Source organism: Perca flavescens, chromosome 3 (genome assembly GCF_004354835.1).
Source record: "Perca flavescens isolate YP-PL-M2 chromosome 3, PFLA_1.0, whole genome shotgun sequence".
Taxonomy (NCBI): domain Eukaryota; kingdom Metazoa; phylum Chordata; class Actinopteri; order Perciformes; family Percidae; genus Perca; species Perca flavescens.
The window spans coordinates 39,014,058-39,038,228 of NC_041333.1; the positions used below are offsets into that span (position 1 = coordinate 39,014,058).

General features: G+C 41.1%; 3 protein-coding genes across 3 annotated transcripts in view; 1 reads left to right on the plus strand and 2 right to left on the minus strand.

Moving 5' to 3' along the window:
* LOC114553116 (zinc finger protein 271) overlaps window positions 1-24,171 on the plus strand; it is a 687,947-nt gene that overhangs the window by 271,708 nt on the left and 392,068 nt on the right. The gene's annotated exons all lie outside the window — the stretch shown is intronic.
* LOC114552951 (zinc finger protein 493) overlaps window positions 1-24,171 on the minus strand; it is a 60,892-nt gene that overhangs the window by 32,224 nt on the left and 4,497 nt on the right. The window lies entirely within an intron of this gene.
* Window positions 18,544-24,171, minus strand: part of LOC114553134 (zinc finger protein 239-like) — a 29,505-nt gene continuing 23,877 nt past the window's right edge. Inside the window, exon 3 of the mRNA XM_028574304.1 lies at window positions 18,544-19,827. Coding sequence (XP_028430105.1) covers window positions 19,057-19,827 — 771 coding nt within the window. The 3' untranslated portion in view covers window positions 18,544-19,056. The remainder of the gene's footprint in view (window positions 19,828-24,171) is intronic.

The window sequence follows — 24,171 nt, forward strand, 5'->3', positions numbered from 1 at the left end:
CGACAACTTCAACTTGTTCTGGGAGATGCCCAACCTGCTGAAGCGTGATGGTCTCCACCCAAACCGACACGGAGCCAGGATGCTATCTGACAACATAACGACCACACTGACAGAAGGCAAGTATTGACATTATGTTGAAAAAATCACAGATTCATGTCCCCCAGGTATTGATCCTGATAGCACTATACAAGTGGATGAATCTGAAAATGTTTTCTGTAGGATAAGATGTAGTACTAGTTTTATTCCAGTAACATGTAGTACTAGTACTATTCCAGTAACATGTAGTACTAGTACTATTCCAATTATAATCAACAACAGACCACACAAAGTGGTGAATAGAGGGGCAATACTTAACAACCTAATTGGAATTAAAACTACCACTGCAATGATAGAAAAGGATAGGAAAATTAGATGTGGATTACTAAATATCAGATCGTTGTCTTCTAAAGCAGTACTGGTAAATGAATTGATATCTGATAATCAAATTGATTGAAACCTGGCTGGGCCATGAAGAATATGTTAGTCTAAATGAAGCCACCCCTCCCAGTCATATTAACACTCAAATTCCTAGAGGCTCAGGCCGAGGAGGGGGAGTTGCAGCCATATTTGATTCAAGCCTGTTAATTAACCCTAAACCCAAACTAAATTATAACTCTTTTGAAAGCCTTGTTCTGAATCTTCAACATCCAACACGGAAATCAGTACAGCCAATTATATTTGTTGTTGTCTACCGAGCTCCAGGTCCGTATTCTGATGTTTTATCTGAATTCTCAGAGTTTTTATCATGTGTAGTCCTTAAATCAGACAAAGTACTTATTGTTGGTGATTTTAATATCCATGTGGACGTTGACAGCAATAGCCTTACTACTGCTTTCAACTCATTACTGGATTCAATCGGTTTCAGTCAGAGTGTGCACAAGGCGACGCACTGTTTTAACCACACCCTCGACCTTGTGCTGGCATATGGTATTGAAATTGAGGATTTAATAATATTTCCGCAGAATCTGGTATTATCAGATCATTTTTTAATTTCTTTTGAATTCTTGCTACCTGACCATACTAAACCAGATAATAGCTTCTACACTAGATGCCTATCTGACAGTGCTATAGCTAAATTTAAGGAAAGTATTTCTACAGCATTCCAGTCTATGTCGTGCCTTAACATAACAGAGGACCTCTATGTTAACCTCAGTCCCTCTCAAATTGATACATTTGTAGACGGTGCTACAACTTGCCTACGGACGACCTTAGACTCTGTCGTTCCTCTCACAAAGAAGACGATAAAGCAAAGGAAAATAGCTCCTTGGTATAACTCCCAAACTCGCAAATTAAAACAAATCTCGCGAAACCTCGAAAGTAAGTGGCGCTCCACCAAAGTGGAAGAATGGCAAGAAAGTCTCAAAACCTATAGGAAGGCCCTAAGAAAAGCCAGATCACACTATTACTCATCACTAATAGAAGAAAACAAGAACAACCCAAGGTTTCTTTTCAGCACTGTAGCCAGGCTGACAGATAGTCACAGCTCTACTGAGCCATCTATTCCTCTAGCTCTGAGTAGTGATGAATTCATGAGCTTCTTCAATGATAAAATTATAACAATTAGAGATAAAATTCATCATCTTCTGCCCTTAACTTCTAACAGTTCATCTTTAAATACAGGACCGCTAGAACGAACGACGAGTCCCGACATATACTTAGACTGCTTTTATCCTATAGACCTCCAACAATTAATGTTAAAGATATCCTCAGCTAAGCCATCTACCTGTCTCTTAGACCCCATCCCAACGAGGCTACTCAAAGAAGCGTTACCCGTGGTAAACGCTTCACTACTAGATATGATCAATATGTCTTTAGTAACAGGTTATGTACCGCAGTCATTTAAAATTGCTGTGATAAAACCTCTTCTGAAAAAACCCACCCTCGATCCTGAGGTCTTAGCAAACTATAGACCTATATCTAACCTTCCCTTTCTATCCAAGATCCTTGAGAAGGTGGTTGCTAATCAGTTATGTGATTTTCTACATAGCAATAGTCTATTTGATGATTTTCAATCAGGATTTAGAAAGAATCATAGCACAGAGACGGCACTGGTGAAAATTACTAACGACCTTCTAACAGCTGCAGACAAAGGACTTGTCTCCATACTTGTTTTACTAGATCTTAGTGCTGCATTTGACACTATTGACCATACCATCCTGTTACAGAGACTGGAACACTTAGTTGGCATTAAAGGAATCGCACTAAGCTGGTTTAAGTCCTATTTCTCTGAACGATCCCAATTTGTTAATGTTAATGATAAACCCTCCAAGCACGCTAAAGTTAGCCATGGCGTTCCTCAAGGCTCAGTGCTTGGACCAATTCTATTTTCCTTATATATGCTTCCTCTAGGTAATATCATTAGGAAACACTCAATAAACTATCACTGTTACGCAGACGATACCCAATTATATCTGTCAATTAAGCCAGATGAAAGTGGTCAGTTAGCAAGACTTCAAACGTGTATTGAGGATATAAAATCCTGGATGACCAACAATTTCCTGATGTTAAACTCAGACAAAACTGAAGTTATTGTGATAGGACCAACGCACCGCCGAACTTCGTTTTCGAAAGATATAGTTACTCTGGATGGTATTACCCTGGCCTCCAGCACTGCTGTCAGAAATCTAGGAGTTACTTTTGATCAGGATATATCCTTCAACGCCCACTTAAAACAAACCTCAAGAATAGCCTTTTTCCATCTTCGTAACATTGCCAAAATTAGGAATATCCTGTCTCAAAACGATGCTGAAAAACTAGTCCATGCATTCGTTACTTCTAGACTAGATTACTGCAATTCCTTATTATCAGGTTGCCCAAATAAGTCCCTTAAGACTCTCCAACTGATCCAGAATGCTGCAGCACATGTTCTGACGAGAACTAAGAGAAGAGATCATATTTCTCCTGTATTAGCTTCACTGCATTGGCTTCCAGTGAAATCTAGGATCGAATTTAAAATCCTCCTCCTGACTTATAAAGCTCTAAATGGTCAAGCACCATCATACTTAGAAGAGCTCATAGTACCTTATTGTCCCACTAGAGCACTGCGCTCCCGGAATGCGGGGCTACTTGTGGTTCCTAGAGTCTCTGGAAGTAGACTGGGGGCCAGGGCCTTCAGCTATCAGGCTCCAGTATTATGGAACCAGCTCCCAGTCGGGGTTCGAGGGGCAGACACCGTCACCACATTTAAGAGTAAACTGAAAACCCTCCTCTTTGATAAAGCTTATAGTTAGGGACGAGGAGTTGAAGCGTCCACCTAACCCGGCCCACTGCTTCTCCTCGTAGTCATCAGTTTTTTATACTGTATAATTAATAATCTAGCGAGAGTAGAGGGAGGCAGGCCAGTACAGCCCGATCCGGTTGGGGAGAGTTCTAGCCTGACCAGGCACCTCTCTTTAACCTGCCTCTCTTAAGTTATGCTATTACAATTCTAGACTGCCGGGGAGGCTGTTCCTTCCTAAGACACACTGAGCTGCTCTCTCATCTCTACTTGTTACTTTTGTATGCATCCTGTCCCAGAAATGCTTCTTACTAATCTAGCTCTGGGGAGTTTACTCCCCGGAGTCCTTATGTTTCTTCTTCGCAGAGCTATGCTCTGCGATTCTCTGCATTTCCCGGCTGCATCCTGCTGCGTCCTGCTGCATCCGCAGCATCCACCGGTGCTCTGCAGCGCCACGTTACATCCCGCAACGCCCTGCTGTGATGTTCCTATGCACAGAGTAGTCAGGATCCGGTATAGGAGACTGCACTACTCAGTATGACACGATGTGCCCGGCTATGACGTGAACTTCCACGATAACCTTCGAAGTCACTGTGACTTCTAATGTGACTATTATCACCACTGTTCATCACGCCCCCAACCGGCCCGTCAGACACCGCCTACCAAGAGTCTGGGTCTGCCGAGGTTTCTTCCTAAAAGGGAGTTTTTTCTTGCCACTGTCGCAATAGCCACTGCTAATGCTTGCTCTTGAGGGAATTACTGTAATTGTTGGGGTTTTGGAATTTGTAGAGTGTGGTCTAGACCTACTCTATCTGTAAAGTGTCTCGAGATAACTTTTGTTATGATTTGATACTATAAATAAAATTGAATTGAATTAAAATACCCTTTTTCCATGGTGGTTGCTTTTGTCGTTCAACAGCAATTTACTAGTGAAATACGTTATTGTTATAGTTAGTTAGTTATATTTTATTTCTGTGTCATGCCAAACATCTTGGCCCATCCCACATGGGATTACAAGACACCACAAATTCACTTATTCAACAAACATCTTCCCGTTGCATATACAAATCCTTCGAACAAATACATAAATACAAATATATATACATACACATACATACATGTATATACACGTACACACATACCACACACAAACAACTAGTTCTCATCTACACTCAATAAAGAGCTTTTTTCCCTTTTCTCCCAGGCTTTATCTAAATAATTAGCCAATTTATATTGTAGGATTCTCGTAGGGTACAGATTTGATCATTGGCAAATTATCAAAGAGGTTTTATCAATATTAATAAAGTTATGAATATGGTTATTAATAACTTTATCAAATCGACAAACAATCAAAAACGGGGCACCACCCTGCAAGTCAGGGACCAATAATCAAACTGTGGAACAGTCTCATTCTGTGGTAATCCTTTAAAAAGGAATTAAAGGAAGGGGTGAATCCAAGCACGGACCTGATCGACCAGCAATTATTTCAACAAGTACACAAATAATCACAAGCAACTGCTAATTAGGCATAATAAGATTTATTAACGTCACAATTATCGGTAGCTAATCAATAATCCTTCAATAATAAACTCATATACCTCTTTACAATATCACAACCAAAAACAAAGCAAAAACAAAGCAACGCAGCATGGACACGTCTGTGTCTGTGTGTGTGTGAGAGGGAATGAGTGAAAAGGGAGGGGCGGTGTCGATCGTAGTTCTAACACATCAAACAACTCCAAAAATGGCTACTCCTGTGAGCTGCACAAACTATTTAGCCTCAAGAGGGCGGTAGTGGTGCTGGGTGCACGGGCAGGGGCTGAAGAAGCCGGGGGTTGCTAGGCAACGCGCACGCTCAGCTGGTATGGTAGCTAGTTCCTGTGTTAGCTCTATACCAACGTAAGCCAATTCCACGTGTGAAGCTGGCCTACAGCTTTAGCTCGGGAGCTACGCGGCTAGCCTGTGTCGTGTGTGTGTGTGTGTGTGTGTGTGTTAGAGAGAGAGAAGAAGAGTAAAGAAAAAAGGGGCCCTCTGATCTTTAGTTATCGATAATGACCCAGTTCCCCTCAGCCACTCAGGTCTGGGCTAACGTGTGGTTTAGGACAGACTGAGACTTTGTTTTGCTGAGGAGAATGTCACTATAACTAATTCAGTGACTAACAGCTGATTTTCGCGATTCTATCGCAGACAGTAACTAAACTCCTGAAAGGAGTGATTTAAGCAAGTAGCGATTACGGTTATACCCAGCTACTTAACACAACATAAATCAACGAGTATAGTGATCAATTTATACATTCACAGCACAGATTAATAATCACATATGGACCAGTACATGATTAAATCAGATCACATTAATGGCAACAAGTGGTAGCGAACCCTTTGCTCATTAATAACAAAACAAAACGCACTAGTTCTAATATCTGCCCAGAACTGTGTAAGCCTCTTACTGTGTGCGTTGTTTGTCAGTTAAAACTCTTGCCAGAGTTTAACGATCCGTTTCGTCCCGAAGCAGAGGGACAAGGCGTAATCCAGGTCGACCAAACAAGAAACAGGGACGCCGTCCTTTTCTTGAATCCAGGCTGATTAAACCCGCTGCAGATGAGGGAATACTTCGGCCAGTATTTCCTCGGATCCCCTTTATATCAGACCGATATAAAGTTGTCCCAACTCAAATCTCGACCAGCGAGGTGATGCTGGCTAACTAATCCGGACCAGTGCCTCCTTTCAGCAACCGGGGGTTACCGTGAAAAGCAAAGAAACACAAACGCGGACAGCTTTTATCCTTCCTCCGCCTCCTAGTGGCGGGGTGGTGCATTCAAGGACCCGACAACCAATGGGAAAACTGCAACCTGGTCACAGGTGTGAAGCAGTTCTTTGTCTCACCACCAGTCTGCCTTGCCGTCCTCGTGTTTGAATGCACTTTCTCCATCTTGTGAAGTGGCGGCTTGTAGGAGTTTGGTGAAACTGGCTTTGGGATTCACATGTAGGCCAAGATCCTTTGTCTTGCCTCCCCTGTGTCTCACCAGTCAACTCAATCTGAGCCAAATCACTGTTTAACCAGCTTCTTGGTCCCCAACAATATGTTTCATATGTGAACAGCCATCTCAATCTTTGAGCATCATCCATATTTACCAAATCAATCTCTGCTTTTATCCTACAAAACAAAAAAAATCACGCTGCTCACGATAAAAAGGACAATAGAAAACAAAATGGAACTCATTTTCTTATCATTCAAACAACACATAAGACAGATACGTTTTTCCTCGTCTACATTAAGATATCGTCCTGTTTCAATAGTCAAAGGCAAAACACCAGATCTCACTTGAGCATATAATAACATAACATATTATAAGTTATAGTTATTACATTATTATTAAATCATTTAATTTTGACCATATGGCCTAAAGTTGTTTTCCCCCCTTTTGTGATAATCAGGTTTTGTCCATTTGGCTTTGTCTGTCAACAAACAAAACAAACCAAAAATACATGTTTCAGGATAGTTTTTGGCAAGAGGATAGAAACGTTTTTAGCCTTGTATCACTTACAATGCACTGAATTATTAGCGGATTTATAAATTTTTTTTTTAGATTTTATATCTATACCCATCTATAAAATTACTTTAAGAATATACTGTACAAAAATACTAACTTAACCTTGTATTTTCCCCCTTTTTTTAGTCATTAAGTCTGATGGCTGAAAAAAAACACACACACTTATGGCAGCGCTTCACCCAGCCAACACCAGGGAAGGCCAAATGCAATATATGCAGCAAGTTGGTAAGCATGGGGGCTGAGAAAGGTAGAAGTAAAAATACTACAAACATGTGGAATCACCTGAAGGTAAACCACCTCCAGGATTACAAAGAGGCAGTAAAAGAAAAAGAAGATGCAGCGTCTGCTGCTTCCGCCAATCTCAGTCAGCCTACTGTAGCACAAATGTTTGATTCGCAAAGAAAATGGCAGAATTCTGACCAGAGGTAAAAAAAATTGATAAACAAATACTTGAAGTGATTGCTACAGACAACCAGCCATTTACAGTGGTCTCGGATGTTGGCTTTCGGCGTTTGATTGCAACACTGGAACCCCGGTATAGCCTCAAGACTGAAAAATACTACCGCACAGACATGCTGGAAAACATAATGAAAGGTGTGGAGATGAAAATCAAAACACTGATCAAATAAGAGAATGCTGGCCCTCATTTGTCGTTCACGACAGACTGTTGGTCTGGGGAGACGGAGTCATTGATAAGTCTAACATGCCATTTCATTAATAGTGAATGGGAAAGAAAACAAGTGGTACTAAATGTTAAGGCCATGTCTGGCTCCCACACTGGGGAATACATCAGCGAGGTGCTCCTTAGCATGCTGAAACATTGGGACATCACCCACAACAGAGTTGTGCTTGTGCTCCGAGACAGTGGTGCTATTATGATTAAAGGCCTCAGATTGGCAGAAATACCAGATCTCAGCTGCAGTGCACACACATTACAGCTTGTGATAAACGAGGGCATCAGCCGTCAGAGAGCAGTGGGGGACATTATCGCTAAGTTAAAGACATGTGCTACACACTTCAGCCACTCTGTGCTCGCAAAACAGCTTCTGAGAGACATTCAAGAAGAACGTGACCTCCCCCAGCACAGCATAATTCAGGCTGTTCCCACCCGTTGGAACTCCACGCTACACCTGTTGCAGAGGATGCTGGAGCAGAAGCGTGCGCTGAACATCTATGCAGGAGAACATGGAAAGTTTACAACCCCAACTGCAGACCAGTGGGCCCAAATTTGACAGAGACACTTGGCCCCATTGAGGAAGTCACTTTTGAGATGAGTAAGGCAGAGGCATCCATCTCCTGCGTCATTCCCAGCATTGCTGTGCTTAAGATGGTTCTTCAGGCAGAGGGTCCCACTACGAGGGGTATCAAAACACTCAGGGAAACCATGTTTCAAAGCTTGGAGAGGAGATTTTCAAAGATGGAGGAGACCAAATGTTTGGTGCTGGCGACGCTGCTGGATCCTCGCTATAAGGGTCAAATCTTTGCAGTGGAGACACTGAGCAAAGCCAAAGAATGGGTGAAAGAAGAGCACGCCATCGTGTCTGAACAGTGCAAAACAGCCACCACTGGAGTCCAAGAATCAGATCCGAAACGGAGACGGGGGGAGGAGGAGGAAGAGGAAGAACAACCCGGTCCCTCTGGTGTTCTTGAACAGACGTGCGCAAACATTTTGGGAGCACGTGGTGGAACTCATGCTGAAGAAAATGATGATCAACACATCACTGAGCAGCTGGATCAGTACCTCCGAGAGCCACTGATTGACAGACAGACTGGTCAGCCACTAGAATGGTGGAAACAGAATGCATCCTGCCTATACCTTCTTGCACCACTTGCAAGAAAATTCCTCTGTCCACCGCCCTCCTCTGTTCCCAGCGAGAGAATATTCAGTGAGAGGGATTATCTATGACAAGAAGAGGAGCAGGCTCACAGGAGAACATGCAGAGCAGTTGTGTTTCCTGCACTACAACCTGCAGCTCTTAAACTGGGAGTATTAAGAACTTTCAGTGGGGAATGGGTGGGGTGAAGAAGACTCAGGATCTTGAAGTGGGATTAAAACTAAATATAATATTATGCACATTCCTTTTTGTATTGATGTTTACAAATGTTCCTTCCCTCAGAAATGAGGAGATGGCGCTGCTAAGTCAATTGCACTAAAGCAGATTATCTAATGCTGCTAACTTTTTATTTACTTAGTAACTTCAAGACTTTTTTATTTAAAATGATTAAGTAGCAGAAGTGAAGCTCCACTAAGATTTTCTGTGTTCAAGTGTTACTGTATACATTTTTATTCAGACCTAAAACAAGTGTTCAATAAATGTTTTTGTTGAGAAATTTTGTGTATCTTAAGTACTTATTAGTGTTAAATTTTATCTTTCAAATAGAGGTTAAAAACAAGCAAATATCGGCCAAAAATAATCGGCAGCATATATCGGCCATCGGCCGACCCTGATTTCAAAAGATCGGCATCGGCCTGAGAAAACCCATATTGGTCGACCTCTAATACAAATATGACGTGCAGAGTTCCCCAAGGATCAGTTCTGGGGCCTCTTCTGTTCAACATCTACATGCTCCCATGGCTCAGATTATGGAAAACAACAAAATACGTTACCATAGTTATGCGGACGGCACAAAAATTTACATAACCTTATCGCCAGGGAACTATAGCCCAATACAACAACTGAATATGTGTATTGAACAAATGAACGTCTGGATGTGCCAGAACTTTCTTATATTAAATGAAGAAAAAACTGAGGTGGTTGTTTTTGGAGCTAAAGAGGAACGATTAAAGGTCAGCACTCATCTTCAAACGACAATGTTAAAAACAACAGACAAAGCCAGAAATCTTGGTGTAGTCATGGACTCAGACCTGAATTTAAAAGCCACATTAAGACAATTACAAAATCTGCCTATTACCACCTTAAAAATATATCAAGGGTTAAAGGACTTATGTATCAGCAGGATCTGGAAAAACTTGTCCATGCTTTCATCTTCAGTAGACTTGACTACTGTAACGGTGTCTTTACAGGTCTCCCTAAAAAATCAATCAGACAGCTGCAGCTGATTCAGAACGCTGCTGCCCGAGTCCTCACTAAAACCAAGAAAGTGGATCACATCACTCCAGTACTGAAGTCTCTACACTGGCTTCCAGTGCCTCAAAGAATTGATTTTAAAATACTTTTGCTGGTTTAGGTTTAGGGCCAAAATATATTTCTGATCTGCTACTACATTATGACCCACCCAGACCTCTCAGGTCGTCTGGGACAGGTCTACTTTTTGTCCTCAGTGTCAGAACTAAACAGGGGGAAGCAGCGTTCAGTTTTTATGCTCCACATATCTGGAACAAACTCCCAGATAACTGCAGATCTGCTGCAACTCTGTACATGTGTTGTACAACTCTTTTGTGTGATACCCCCCTGAACACTGACCTGAACATGGCTGGTATCAGAGTCCCAGTCTGCTGCTTGTCTTCTGGGGACCTTGTTGCTCCGCTGCTCCTGGTTCTGGTTGTCCTCCTCCATTCCTCTCTTGTCCTGAAATCCAGCAGATGTCCACTGGGGCTGCTGGACTCACTCTGGATTCTGTTCAGTACAAATCAAAGCAGGCAGAGATATTCAGGAGCTGCTGTCTCCTCTCCTTTTCCTCACATCCACACACAACTAAAACAACAGTCGGCAAACTCAAAGCAGCGGCTGGAAAACTGTTCCATTTCCTTCCTCGCTACACAATGAACTCGGAGTAGTTTGGAGAAAACAGCATTATATTAAACTGTGAATAAATATAAACAACTGCACAATGAAAGGTCAACATTTCTTTGAATTAAATTCACTCAGAGCATTTCAGGAAAAAGGAAACTCAATAAAAAGTGATTTTGCCGACACTAGATATCAGTCCAAAGCTCCCCACTATATGTGATTAAAGTGCTGCGAGCTGTAAGTTCACCACTTCTACAGAAGGCAGAAGATGACGTCATCTCGGAGACAGCTGTCTTCCTGTCTCACTCACATTCCGTTGTTTAGGTGTGCTAACTTACCCTAAGAACTTCACTGTCCTCAAAATACCTCCGCTAGAAATAGTCCGGTTTGTTTGGGACAGGGTGAAAGCTCATCATAACTCGGTGCAGATCAAACACCAGAACTCTGGTCCGCTTGAAAACGGGGGTCCCGGTTCAGGTGGGAACGCGATCCGACCCAAACACAGGAAGTGGACCAAAACCAGAGCATTTACTAGCCTGCAGTTTCAACCTTTCACACAGTTTACAGACTTAAATATCTGGTTTAAGGGATGAGAACTTTCAGATCCATATGTAATGCGTGTGCAGGTTAGTTCCAGTGGTCTAGTCTACGTGATACGCAGGAATACACAGTACACCCACTAAGAAAGCTCCAGGATTTCCATATACCCACTTAAAAATACGCAACAACATACTTTTCCTTTATACTTTTGAATTTTCATCTGTTATTTTCTTCTTAGCATAGGTTAAATAAAGGTATTTCCACCATAAATTGGTGCATTAAACCGTATCCAAAAGCAACAAAAATGCAGTAGCTGACGCTCAAAACTTCCCTGGGGGAGGACACCCAGACCCCCCTCCCCCCACCCTCTGGACTGCTTCCACCACGTGACGCTGCTCCCATTGTTCACCTTCCTCTAAAATATTAGAAACACTAAAGCAGAACCAGAAAAGCCAACACGGTAGAAATGTAGTGGAGCTTCAGAGGAGACAACTAACGGAGCAGACTGTTGCTCAGCAACGGAAGTTCTGTTTACCTGAATCTTAGCAACAGCAGAATGGGAAGCTAACGCATGCGCAGCTCTGGCTTCTATTCGCTTTGATAGCCGTGTAAAAGAACAGTTATTAAAGTGTTTACCTGAGTGTGTGTGTGCGGGTTTACCTGGAGCTCTGTCTTCTTAAAACCGTTCTTATACTGGCTATGTTTAAAACTCACTAATAAACAACACAACTATCGCGCCGCCAGCCCGAGATCACAGTGAAGCAACGAGACTTCCGGTTTCCTCCAAGTCAGGGTTTTTCAGATTAAAGTTTAAAATGAAAGAACGCCGCCACCTGGAGGTCAGGAGGGGAACAACAGATACACATTCAGTTCATTAATCAGTTAGTGGTGGACTGGAACTGAGGACATTTACTCAAGTACTGGACTTAACTCCAGGTACTTGTACTTTACTTGAGTATTAAATAATGTACAGCACTTAAATAACTAAAACAATTTTAAGTATAAAGAGAAATAACTAAATATAATGTAAGCATTTAAATGTATGTTTCCACATGACTCCATTTAAATAAAATAGCAATTTCATGATTATTAAACACACATTTTTAGTTGATAGAAAAAGAAAAAATATATATCAACTGTTCCAACAACAATCACCACTCTGGTTTGGTTGAAATAAACCCTTAATTCACCCATTTACATGTGGAAATATGCTGGCTCTATACACGCTAAAAGTCCTGGATATTTACATGGAGACTGGTGGAAATATGTTGGCTCTATACACGCTAAAAGTCCTGATTATTTACATGGAGTCTGGTGGAGATATGCTGGCTCTATACACGCTAAAAGTCCTGATTATTTACATGGAGTCTGGTGGAGATATGCTGGCTCTATACACGCTAAAAGTCCTGATTATTTACATTGAGTCTGGTGGAGTTTGGTGATGGTGATTTTGGGGTTGTTTCATGTTAAACTAAAAGGATCTTACTCTTTAACTAAAAGCTCTATCTCTGTAGGGATCCTTTCCATAAGGTTGTCAGACACTTAGAATAATAATCTGAGTCTGTCAGCGGCAACAACAGAACTTTTAGCGGTTGGAAACTTTACCTTTTAATTAGGAGTTTAAACACAGACACCACAGGAAGAATAAATCCATCAAATCAAGTCACAAATAATCAGCATGTGGCCTTGTTTTATTTCATTCATTTTGCATTTAGTTGTTCCACATTCCCAGACATTTAAAACAATTCAATCATTGAGGTTATTCTACAAGTCAGATGAATAAATCAGCTGTTTACTATCTAACCTGGTCTGTTTCCTGCTGCTCCATCATTCTTTAGTGTCCTCTGGAAACAGTTTGCTTTCTATTTTCTGACTTTGTATGACATCATCAGTGTCTTTGCTTTCAGTCTGAACACACCTCAACAGATTTAAAACCACATTCAGTCACAGAAAATACAAACAGGGAAAAGAAAATGTCTTAAATTATTAGATTATTAAATGAAAAGTTCACACTTCTCTCTCTCTCTCTCTCTCGCTCTCTCTCTCTAACAACAGAATGAACAGATGATACACAGGGTGTTGTGAATAGGTTACATTTCACATTAAATTCTATGTTTTTACTAGGGCTGTCAATCGATTAAAAAAATTAACTAATTAATTGCACAATTTGCTGTAATTAATCACGATTAATCGCTTTTTTTAAATCGAGACTGAAGCTTATAATAATGGATATTTAAATGCTAAATCACTTAACTTTGCAAATATGAAGAAAAAAACAAACAAGGAAAGGTTCTGCTAAGTTCAGAATGTTTAATATCTTTCAGAACAACAGCAGCAACAATTTGGCTTATTTAGTCCTGCTGAAGGCTGCTGAAACGGCTAGAAACTGACTTGAGAGCAGATTTTTGTCACCGTCCCCGGCTGCTATCGCCTGCTCTCGTCTACTTTACAGGCGAGGCGCAGTTCATCTCCAACGAGCCGAGAGTTCAGTTCATCTCCAACGAGCCGAGAGTTCAGTTCATCTCCAACGAGCCGAGAGTTCAGTTCATCTCCAACGAGCCGAGAGTTCAGTTCAACTCCAACGAGCCGAGAGTTCAGTTCATCTCCAACGAGCCGAGAGTTCAGTTCATCTCCAACGAGCCGAGAGTTCAGTTCATCTCCAACGAGCCGAGAGTTCAGTTCAACTCCAACGAGCCGAGAGTTCACTTCATCTCAAACGAGCCGAGAGTTCAGTTCATCTCCAACGAGCCGAGAGTTCACTTCATCTCAAACGAGCCAAGAGTTCAGTCGGCGGCAGGGCAGTCGGGACTCACCCGGAAATGGCGAGCAGGATGAGGTGACTAGAGTCTCTCAAAATCTGACGAAAATCTTCTAAATCTCCAGTAAGCTAGTACAAATGGGTGTTTGTATGTGTCGCTAAAGTCAAGTGACAACGCTATAAAGACCGTCTCCGTGCTTGCGTCACTCCCTTACCCCTCCTACCAGTCCCTATGGCCACTTGGCCAGTGGGAATGCAAATGGCAAACCAGTTTTGGGGGAGAGTAGTTAGTAGAACTGTTTAGAAGTGGAGTGTTCCTATAACTACGTTTCTGTAACTACTTGGTCGGAAAGAGGCTATAAATGCAGATATAAATGTTTTTTTTTTTAATTAATTTTCAAATATTGCATCTGTCAATACAGAACAAAATATTCTGTAGCCTATTCTGCCGTCAATACTGCAGACGTTGTCTTTGCTGTAATCAAATCTGTATATATTGATGTTTAACATGAAGTATACGACTGCTTATTTCATTTTTATCAATGGCAAACATACAAGGCAGCAGCGCCGCCGCATCAGACACGTTTCTGGTGTGTAAAGACAAAGAAAACGCCACGCAGCCGCCACGCAACTGACACGCAACAGAAAAGCCACGCCACACCACCTAAGGTCTCCTTCACACCTGAGCAGTTTGGTCTGTTAGAAATGAACCCTCGAGCCTTTGGTCTGATAGTCCGGTTGGTTTGGGGCGGTGTGGAAGCTCATCTGAACTCTGGTCCACTTGATGACGGGGTCTCGGTTCTCTTCCAAGTGAACTAGAGTTCGGTTCCCTTCAGGTGAGAACTAGACTGGGTAAACCCAGCCCCATCTGCCGGTGATTTGATTTCACCCTGTTCAATCTGAAAAGATTGAGCTTGGTCTGGTGATAGCCAGACTAGGTGAGAACGGGATCCGACCCAAACACAGGAAGTGGACCAAAACCAGAGCATTTACTAGCCTGCAGTTTACACCTTTCACACAGTTTACAGACTTAAATATCTGGTTTAAGGGATGATAACTTTCAGATCCATATGTAATGTGTGTGCAGGTTAGTTCCTTCCAGCTTCTCCCATTGTTCACCTTTCTCTAAAATATTTTAAAGACATTCATATTAATTAGAACAGTATCCACTTTTGATAATTATTTGGACAATTTCACCTTCACATTGAAGCCTGCAATTCAGTTTAGTGACAGCTTTTCAGAAAACCTTTAAATATTCCACTTTAGTATCATACATGTTTGGGGTTATTTAACATGTTAAAGAAATGTAAAAAACAATAATACTATTTCAACTTTTCCAACTATTCTTACTGCCTCACCTTCTTCTTTTGCATTAAAGCCAGCAATCTAGTTAAACTTTAGCAATTTAGCTTTTCAGCATTCACAAGCATTTTCTGCAGGAAATGCATTTTCTAGTTACTTTTCAGATTAGTTTTTGCAGTATGATGTCATAAGAGGGTCATAAAAAAGAATAAACCTGTAAAATAAGAAGAAACTAAATGTCGAAGTTCAATTCAATTCAGTTTATTTAAGAAGAGGACAGATCAAATTAATAAAACAAATGATTTATACATGGGTTAAAAATCCCAGAATTAGCAAAAAGCTCGCAAACTTCCTCCCGAATACAACCAGCTGTTCTCATGTGTCTAATCCACTGAAGAAGTCTCTGGGATAGAGATAGATAGATAGCTAGATACACCACATTGGCTGCTGCTGTTTATTGGAGCGATATGTTGACTTGGCGGCCATTTCCTAACAAACATTGTGCTCCTCCTAATGCATGTGTGTCTATGGAGGCAGAAGGTCTATCCACAATTAAAATTATAATTTCCAACTGATTTTCAAGCGGTTTACAACAAATGCCAGACATGTATTTATAATACAGGATAGTTGACTGAATTTAAAATGCAGGTTTTCTTACCAAACTTTTTCAAATTATTTTGAAGCTAGTGACAGTCTGCTGATTTAAGCCTTGATATAATTTAAACAGGTGAGTTATAGAAACAGTTGTTATGAAGTGTGAAATTAGCTTCATAGACCAAAACCGTTTTTTTGTACCAGGCGGTAAACATTTATATATTTCTGATGTAAAGTCTGGATTTTTCCACATGGGGGTTTATGGGGAATGATGTGAGGAACTGTTCAGTAACACACATAACAAACATTGTTTTCAGCATCTTACTGAGATATTAATAATCACTCAAATAAAACATACATAACCTGACACAAGCTAGCATTAGCTCAATTCAGTATCAGGACAGTCACTTAACTTACTGTTAGCTTAAAAGAAGGATTAATGTTACCTTTTCTGATATTAAATTCAACACTTTAGTAATAGTATAACATTGTAAAACACATTTTTCATCCGTGAAATGTTATTCCATGTTGCATAGTTTAGCATTTCTTTCACATGAACATCCAAAAGCAATACATCTATCTTTTTCTGAGTCTTTAAGATCAGTTGTCTGTCCCAAGATGGCAGCGGCACAGACGCAGTTTAGACACATTAACTGTTGTTAACATTAACATGTGCAACCATGTTGTGATCAAAGGGGTGACAGAATTATTATATAGGGTATTTTACACTGTTCCTTAAGGTCTCCTAATGGGGTATGTAACATTGGTTGGGCTGAAAATTGCCCGAATGGTATTTTATTAGGCCCTTAACTACCCTGTGAATATGGCTCTATTTGGAACAAGAACTTTTCTTCCAAATATGGTATGCTCATGAATATTCAGAATGAGCTACGCGCTGACTGGTTTGAGCAAACTACATAGAAACACATGGGAGACTCGACAGCAGGTCCCATTGCAAAGTTATACATTGTTTGTCGGGCTATTACGTTATTAAATTCACTTCTGAGACTTTTTTAAGCGAAAAATCAACTATATAAAGCTCAAATATGGGACGTTTTACGAAAATTGTTGGCTTATTGCAAATTTGGTAAGACTGTGTGTCGGAGTTCAGCTGCCGGTGCTGCCTGTGTTGCTGCCTCGCTGCCCGGCCTGCCTTCCTCCACAGACCCCGGCCAGCAGCTCCCCTCTTCCTGCTAGCTAAATGGCCCTTGTGTGAGAGTGATAGCGCGGTCAGCGAGCTTGTTACACCAGCAATCTCTTACAACAGTTCCAGTTAATCTTGGCTGGCTGTCAGCATAACTAGCTATATTTACAGTTTGAATTTTGTCACGCCACTTATACAACATCTCCCTAAAGGTCTTATAAAGCTAACAACGGTGTCCGATTTCAAGTTAATGAATTTTTGTGAACAGTGGGGGTTTCGTTAGCTATGACTGTCCCTTCAATCCTAGCTATGTGTAGCTAGCTACAAATCACGGATAGTTAGCTTCATTTTTGGCGTAATTTCTGTATATTTACAGTTTGAATTTCATCACGCCACTTATACAAGATCTCCCTAAATGTCTTATAAAGCTAACAACGGTGTCCGATTTCAAGTTAATGAATATTTGTGAATTTTAGAGGAATTGTAGGAGGAGCTAGCTCTCATTGATAGAGCTACATCCAGCCGCAGGCTCTATCAATGAGACTCGCGGACAAGCGGCGTTTATTTCCCCAATCGTTTGTTTAAATAACTCAACACATTATAATTACACACATTAAAAGATTAACTGGAGCCTGTGGTAAGAGATTGCTGGCGTAACAAGCTCGCTGACCGTGCTCTCACTCACACACACCGGGCATTTAGCTAGCAGGAAGAGGGGAGCTGCAGGCCCTGGAGCTCTGTCAGAGCACCAGCGTTTAGTAGTCCATTATCCTAAAACCGGTGACTTTGAGCGGGTATGGAGTGCTGTGGGCTGCCAGTCGTGACGGAGCTCCAAGTACCTCAGAGCAGGCCGGGGTGTGTGAGGGAAGGCAGGCAACAACACAGGAAGCACCGGCGCTGAACTCCGACACACAGTCGGACAAAATTTGCAATTAGCCATCCATTTTCGTAAAACGGCCCATATTTGAGCTTTACATTGTTGATTTCTGGCATAAAAAAGTTTCAGAAGTGAATTTTGTAATGGAATAGCAGAGATCTGCGCGACCTAGATTCAGAAGACTACCTGATCTCAGGTCAGTTGTGTAGCCTATGTAAATGTTGGGGCGTGACCGATCTCTTAATACACCCATGGGCTGACAAAGGTTCCGGTTTTTGGGAGGTTGACGTCAACTTCCAGCTTTGTTGGGATTCGCCCGTTTTCAGCGGCAGTTTCAAAATATGAAATTTTCATAGTAAAGGGGTGTCAGTGGGACTTTGAGCTTCTATGTATGTCCTATTTACCTACCGAACTGTCGTTATTCAACTATGACAGGGTAAAATTAATTTTGCATTCTATCACCCCTTTAAAGCTTTTTTTTTTTTAAGTGTCAATAAACTGAATATTTCAGCAATTTGACATCATCTTAGTAAACAGTGATGGGGATTTTTGTAAACTGTATTTACAAGGTGATTAATTAAGAACAAATACTTCTTTGTTGCAGCATTAGTTACAAAGCCCTAGCAGTTGAACCCTGAACTCGCCGGGATAATATACAACATACATACAACATGACATTTCTTCTTGGATGTCCACACACCATCTTAAACTCAACCTTGACAAGACTGAGCTCCTTTTCCTTCCAGGGAAGGGCTCTGCTACCCAAGACCTGACTATAACAATAGACAACTCTGTGGTAGTCCCCAACCAGACTGCTAGAAACCTGGGTGTGACCCATGACAACCAACTCTCCTTCACTGCCAACCCTGAACTCAGACTATTTTATTACAGGAAAACTAATTTTGAGTGGAATAAATCCCTTCAAAGGGAGGGAGTGTAATGTGTAGTCCTAGCCAGGATAACATCCATGCTGTTCAGAAGATAAAGTTACTACTGGTCAGCCTTCAATGTGGAGAGAAGATCAGAAAATAACAACACAGCTATCAGGGCATGAGGAGGAGGCAGGAGGAAACAGATTGGCTCTGAAACATGTTCACAACGAGGCAGTGTGAATGCTAGGGTTGAGTACCTTTCACATCTGAACCAATACCACTATCGATACCGGTACCTGGAATTTGGTTCCGGTAGCCAACGGTACTTTTTTTGGTACTTTCCCTCTGTAATTACAAATTACCGAACTGTACCGAAATTTGGCACCGTTTGATTTTACGTGAACCAATACTCTGTAATACCAACGTGATTCGGTTGATACCGGTAAAAGTACCAGGTTCGGTACCAAATCCTAGTGAATGCGCTGGTGTTTTTTAAGGCTACTACTCTGAGAAAACGTTTTCCCACACTGTTCACACCAGTACGGCTTCTCTCCAGTGTGAACGCGTTGATGTCTTTTAAGGTCACGACTCTGAGAAAAAGTTTTCCCACATAGACACCAGTACGGCTTCTCTCCTGTGTGAATGCGTTGATGTCTTTTAAGGGCCCCACTCTCACAAAAAGTTTCCCCACATTGTTCACACCAGTACGGCTTCTCTCCTGTATGAATTCGTTGATGTTTTTTAAGGGCCCCACTCTCACAAAAAGTTTCCCCACATTGTTCACACCAGTACGGCTTCTCTCCTGTGTGAATGCGTTGATGTCTTTTAAGGGTCCCACTCTCAGAAAACGATTTACCACATTGATCACAGGTGTAAGGCTTCTCTCCAGTGTGAACACGTTGGTGGGATTTTAAGTTTGGTAAATGTGTGAATGCTGCCCCGCATTGTTCACAGCTGTGCGGTTTATCTCCAGTGTGAACACGTCTGTGGCTTTCTAGGTTACTACTCTGAGAAAAACTTTTCCCACATTGTTCACAGCAGTACGGCTTCTCTCCAGTGTGAATGCGTTGATGTATTTTTAGGGTATTCTGTCGTGTGAAAGCTGCCCCACATTGATCACAGCTGTAAGGCTTCTCTCCAGTGTGAACTCTCTGATGAATCTTTAAATATTTTGATGTTGTGAAGGATTTGTCACAGTGTTGACAGTGATGACGTTTGGATCCCTCTCCTCCTCTTCGTTTCTATAGCAACAGGCAAACAGAGAGAGAGTGAGAGTTAGTGAACAACATCCTTTAAACCCTGGATTTGCCCTCACTCACAATGTTCACTCTTAATACAATAATTTATGACAAAATGAAGGAAAATATGTGCCAGTTGCAGACATGTTATTATGGAAGCAAATATACTTTTCATAACTTTTATAAGTTCAGAAATATTATACATATTTCAGGCAAGTTTCCCCATTCAAATGATTTGCAATTTAAAAACTAAAACATTTGCTCACTCGCTTCAGTTTTACTTTCAGTCAGAAATTCCATGGTAACTTTAAAATAACACAAACCTTTCATACATTCTGGGTATTTTTCATCCTTTTAATCCCAATAAAACCCTTTGAAATACATACATTAATTTGATGTCAAAATAAAGGTAAAGTTCTTCTGCTTGCAGACATGTTACTATGGAAGCCATCAGGCTCTTCTCAGTGTTTCCCACAGGTTGAGAATTTACTGGTGGTGGTGTGTGGCGCAGGATGTGACGGCGCGGTGCGTGATGGCTAGGTTTAGTAATAATGGGTTCAGTTATAAACTAGTCACATGAAGGTGAAAACAATGACTACACAACATTATCAGATCATTTAGAAAGAAAAAAACTATTTACATAATAAACCAATTAGAATAAAAGATGAAACAGATACAGATGAAAATATTGCCAAACTATCTGACACAATTTCAGAGTAGTTATTAGGACGGCACGATATGAGGAAAATATGTGATATGCCGTAACGTTGTTGAATATTGCGATAATGATATGACTTGTGATAAATGAACAGATATTAAAATGTAGCCTACTCAGTTGTGCTGCTTTCAGTATTTTGCTAAAAAACAAATTGCTCATTAAATTTTAAACAAACTAGTGCAGTGCCTGTTGAAAATGTGCCTGTTTGGAACGGCTGATTACTTGGCCTGTGGTATTGCTGATTGTAGAATTTATCAAAATCAAATTGTACCCCAAAATTACTTACAGAAGGAACCCACACTACTTAATATGCAACTCCACTGTATAGACTACTACTGACTTACAGTGTTGGCTTCTTCTACAGTAGCATCAGAGGAAGACATTATTACTATATTTACCTGACAGAAAATGTTGCAGATTCAGAATGTAATCACAAAATATCACAATGACAATGTGGAGTAATCAGACATTAGCGTCATGGACTCATGGCAGTGTGCTACACATCTGGCCCATTATGAGAGCTAATCAGCACATATCTGTGTTCATCAACCACCAGGACCGGACTGTGTGTGTGTGTGTGTGTGTGTGTGTGTGTGTGTGTGTGTGTGTGTGTGTGTGTGTGTGTGTGTGTGTGCGCAGAGAGAGAGAGAGACGGTGTTGTCTCGTGTCGGATCGTTAAGGAATTTAACATTTCAGCAGACGTGTTCATTTCCATACAGGTTTAGTGGCTTGACGGTTAAAGGTGAAGTAGGGGATTTGATTCACAGGGGTATTTTGAAGACTCAATTAACCCGACCCAGGGTGAGTCTGATGAAAACGGATGTATCTGCCCGGTTCAACTCTGAAGGAATAATCTCTGAGACTACGTTATGTTCTGCCAGCTCACAGCAATTTAATACAATAGCAGGAAAAGAGTCCCTCCGCTGTTCTAAAGTGTTAGAGAGACAAAAGCCAATGTGTGCTTCTTTTACCTATATATTTAACAATATATTTTGCATTTCTAATCTAAACAACGTCAAACTGCACTTACTAGTGCCCGTAGCAAGACACCTGTCAAGTTCGAAATCCATCTGACTTACGGTTCAAGAGATATGCGCATAGCACCCTAACGTTACTCGGCCGTGCTAACTTTACTGTGCTAACGTTAAAGACCTGTCACTTCAAGCATGCAGTGGAGCAACATTATGAACACAATCCACCTCCGGTCCTGCTACAGACCGTTGCCAAAGACAGGTTTAGAGCAATGATTAAAACATTGGATTTAAGATGTCTCGCCTCGCTGAAATAGTCCGCCAACCTACTAACGTTATTCAAACGGTGAAGGAGGCTGACAGCCGCCCACTACAACCTAACTTACCTGTGGCCAAGGTAGTGGTTATACAACTAGCTTACAACTATTTGGTTTTGAAAGGGAAACAATGTTAAAGTTGTTTGTATGTGTAGGCTATTCATTTGATTTGAGTTTATTTTACTACTTGGCAGTTTGCATAATAAAAATAGTTTAGCTTCTGTAACTGTTTCATGGATTCTCCTTCATATAAAGATACTGTATAATGTCGTGGAGCCCAGCAAACCCTTAATGAAAGCTTTTAGTAAACATGATGACATTAACATGTTTTTGTGATATTCTATGTACTCCTGACAGTAGAATAAGCCATTATAAACCTATATAAAGGTGGCCCATTAATGAAGACCCGTTATTATTTATTTAAATTTATTTTAAGAAGTTTGATTACATTATATTTTCTATGCTATTTTGTCTTAGTTAGGAAAGTAATGTTCAGTTAGGAAGGTCTGGTGGCTTTAGTCTCTCCACATGGTGGAAGGAAGGCATAAGGTGGAAGGTATACAGATTATTATTAATTCGGAAACAGTATCGGGTATCGACAGATACACAAAGCCCTGGCATCGGTATCGGGACTGAAAAAGTTGGATCGGTGCATCCCTAGGAGAGACTATGTCGAGTCAGGCTGAGGAGGAGAGACTATGTCGAGTCAGGCTGAGGAGGAGAGACTAGGTCCAGTCAGGCTGAGGAGGAGAGACTAGGTCCAGTCAGACTGAGGAGGAGAGACTAGGTCCAGTCAGGCTGAGGAGGAGAGACTAGGTCGAGTCAGGCTGAGGAGGAGAGACTAGGTCGAGTCAGACTGAGGAGGAGAGACTAGGTGGAGTCAGACTGAGGAGGAGAGACTAGGTGGAGTCAGGCTGATGTAATTCGGATAGATGTGCGTTCACTGCTTTCCTCAACAGACTGCGAGGTCGATCTCAGATTTATTGAATCTGAATTGTAGTTGAGAACCTCCGTTATAACGGCCCAGGTATTAACTGTTCAGGTATCTAAGCGCTAGTGAGCAGCAGCTTCTTATGGAAGTATGATAACGTGAAACACATTGGGCCTCATTCACCAACATTTCTTACGAATAATGTGTGGCATTCACTATTTTTTTCTTATCTTGGATTTGTTGTTAGCTAACAACAGGGATGTCGTTAGGCCTATTTTAGGGGGACTGAAGCTACTCCAAAATGTTTCTATAATAATTACTGTAGATTTTTATTTTTTTACAGTGCACTCTGTATCACTCACTACATGGAATCAATCTTCCTTCACCATTCATCTGTTGGTGTCGTCGTGCACTGCAGTCGGTTTTATTTTTATTTCACGAACTGTCAACTGGGAAATGTGGTCCATCGTTTTAGAGAGATGTTGCCACCACCATGCTTGACGGTGGGGATGGTGTTCTTTGGGTTGTACCGGCTTTGCCCTCCAAAACACGACAAGTTGAAAAGTTCTATTTTGGTGACATCACCTTCTTCCAGGTCGTCCAGGTGGTGAATGGGATCTTCATGCGGGCCTGTACAGGTGACAGAGTTACTCAAGAGAGAGAGCACCTTTTTGTAACTGTGGTCCCAGCATTAAAACAAACCAGGAAATCAGAGAAATAAAACGTTTTCGCCGATTTATTACTTGAAATGCAACTGTAGCAAGTATCTCACTATCATTAACGTTATCCAAGTTCATAATTAGAAACAACAAATAATATATCCAGATACAAAAAAGCCGGAGTTAATGGCTATGAAGCTGATCTACCGTCTTGTCTCTTCTCATTGGTTTAAATCTGTGGTCTGGACTTGCTACCGCACACAGAGTGAGTGATAAAGAGTGAAATTGTAAGTTGTTGTTAATTACTTTTACTTGCTTCACTTTAGCTACATTTACTTGAGGTAAAGATAAAGGAATATTTTAGTTGGCTATAGAAAACAATAGTCTAGCTAGTGTAATTGGTTTAAATCTGTGGTCTGGACTTGCTTTGCAGAGTGAGTGATAGTGAAGTGAAATACAAGAAATAGCTAACCTAGTAAGGTATCCGTTAATTACTTTTACTTGCTTCACTTTAGCTACATTTACTTGAGGTAAAGATAAAGGAATATTTTCTATTCTTTACCATTAATATAGCCAGCTTTCTCTATAGTATTAAAACAATATCAGTCCCTAAATATCATAGTGTCACTGTTAATGCTATTGTACCAGTATAACCTTCATTTCAATTCATTGAACAAATGGATACTGAAAGATATTTTAGGAGAGAGAGAGAGGGGGGAGAGAGAGAGAGACACCAAGGCATAGCCTAAAC